This window comes from Epinephelus moara, chromosome 2 (assembly GCF_006386435.1).
Source record: "Epinephelus moara isolate mb chromosome 2, YSFRI_EMoa_1.0, whole genome shotgun sequence".
In the NCBI taxonomy this organism is placed as follows: Eukaryota; Metazoa; Chordata; class Actinopteri; order Perciformes; family Serranidae; genus Epinephelus; species Epinephelus moara.
Genome location: NC_065507.1, coordinates 112,372 through 114,579, shown reverse-complemented (window position 1 = coordinate 114,579; position 2,208 = coordinate 112,372). Strand labels below are relative to the sequence as shown.

Here is a 2,208-nt window from a genome sequence, read left to right as displayed (position 1 = left end):
AGTGAGGTAGAAACAGGAGCGTCCTGAGCCTAAACTACCAACTCTATTTGATCAGCAACGAAAATATGGTGCCAATTTACAAGAAGCACAGAAAATAAACAGGGCTGTAGATAAATACATTTGTATGGACAGATCTTGTTTCTGGTTGTTATTTATTTTGGGGGGATTTTTTGTTGTTATCATTGATGTTACTGTTCTGATCTTTATTTAAAAAATGACATGCCTCTTAATTTTTTGCTGCTGCATCGAAAATGGTATCAAGTATTGAATATTTTCCTGGGTATTGATATCGAGTTTGAAATTTTAGTATGAATATTTTCCTGGGTATTGATATCGAGTTTGAAATTTTAGTATCGTGACAACCCTACAATGAACTGATTAGAAATGGTGGTCAAAGGTCACTGTGATCCTGTTTTCTTTCATTTTGTGAACACGATCTCTCAAGAATGCCACCAGGCAAGTTGTGACCTTGCATCTGTCTTATGCACATGAATGCAATATCAAGAATGTCATTAGCGCAATTCCTATTGTCATGAACGCGGTATCTACAGAACAAGTGAAGTTCTTCTAATTTGGCACAAATGTTCACTTTGAGCAAAGGATGAACTGATTAGAATTTGGTGGTCAAAGGTCACTTTGACCTTGTGTTTGTCTCATTCTCATGAACGCATTATCTCAAGACCTTCAGGGAATTTCCTCCTCTTTGGCACAAACGTTCACTTTGAGCAAAGGAGGAACTAATTAGATCGTGGTGGTCAAAGGTCGCTGTGACCTTGTTTTGTCTAATTTTGTGAACATGATTTCTCAAGAACATCATGACTGTGAGTGCCGTGTGACCTCTGCCCCCTGCAGCTTTTAGATCAGAGGTCACTGAGGGTGGACATCGCAGAGGGACGGAGACAAGAGCGAGGAGGAGGAGGCTTTGGCTTCAGGAAAGATGATGCCAGAGGTAGGAACACCAAAAACACAGCAACAGGAAGTAGGTCACTAACCTGGTGCCTGTGTCAGAGAGCAGTTTCAACAAACTAGTCTTACCCTGAAGTCTTAGTCTGACTGTGAACTCTGAGTCCGACCCTGAACTCTGAGTCCATCCCTGAACTCTGAGTCCATCCCTGAACTCCGAGTCTAACCCTGAACTCTGAGTCCGACCCTGAACTGTGATTCCAACCCTGAACTGTGAGTCCGACCCTGAAGTCTTAGTCTGACTGTGAACTCTGAATCTGACCCTGAACTCTGACTTTAACCCTGAACTCTGACTTTAACCCTGAACTCTGAGTCCGACCCTGAACTCTGAGTCCATCCCTGAACTCCGGGTCTAACCCTGAACTCTGAGTCCGACCCTGAACTGTGAGTCCATCCCTGAACTCTGAGTCCATCCCTGAACTCCGAGTCTAACCCTGAACTCTGAGTCCGACCCTGAACTGGGATTCCAACCCTGAACTCTGAGTCCGACCCTGAAGTCTTAGTCTGACTGTGAACTCTGAGTCCGACCCTGAACTCTGACTTTAACCCTGAACTCTGAGTCCGACCCTGAACTCTGAGTCCGACCCTGAACTCTGAGTCTGACCGTGTGTGTGTGTGTGTTTCAGTGTAACTGATGTTCTGTTGTTTCTCCTCCAAGTCTGAACGCACCACACGGTTTACATCATACATTTGATTTAAATAAAGGTTGATTGATTGGATCTATAAACGTAGCTGTTGGTGTTTGACTTGGAGGAGGAGGAGGAGGACTCTTATCTTTCACTTTCCATCCTGTCATCTCCTCATCCTCACCTGCACCTCCCTGTGTCTGTAGCTGCTCCTCACACACAGACAGGTAACACTCACCTCCTTCTCTCTAACGTCTGCTCTCTGATTGGCTGATGGACCACTAACAAGCTCCGCCTCTTCAGTGCTGTTCTTCCAGCTCCTTCCAGAAGGAGACGCCGCCTCGCCCTCCTCTGTTTCCTCCTCTTTCCTCTGTTCCTCCCCCTATTCCTCTTTTTCTCCTCCCCTCTCTCTCTGCTTTTCCTCTCTTCTTCTCCTCCTTCTTCTGTCTTCTTTTTTCCTCCCTTCTCCTCTTCTTCCTTTTCCTCCTCTCCTCCTCCCTTTCCTTCTCCTCCTCTCTTTTTCTCCTCCCATCTCTTTCTTCCTCTATCCTCTCTCTATTCCCTCTCCTTCCTCCTCTCCCCTCTTTCCTCCTCCACCTCCTCCCCTCTTTCTTCCCCC

The 2,208-nt window shown here is 45.8% G+C and overlaps 1 protein-coding gene across 1 annotated transcript in view; it reads left to right on the top strand.

Annotated features, from left to right (window-relative positions):
- The window catches only part of eif4h (eukaryotic translation initiation factor 4h), a 22,496-nt gene that overhangs the window by 15,848 nt on the left and 4,440 nt on the right, over positions 1-2,208 (top strand). Inside the window, exon 3 of the mRNA XM_050061398.1 lies at positions 827-949. Coding sequence (XP_049917355.1) covers positions 827-949 — 123 coding nt within the window. The remainder of the gene's footprint in view (positions 1-826; positions 950-2,208) is intronic.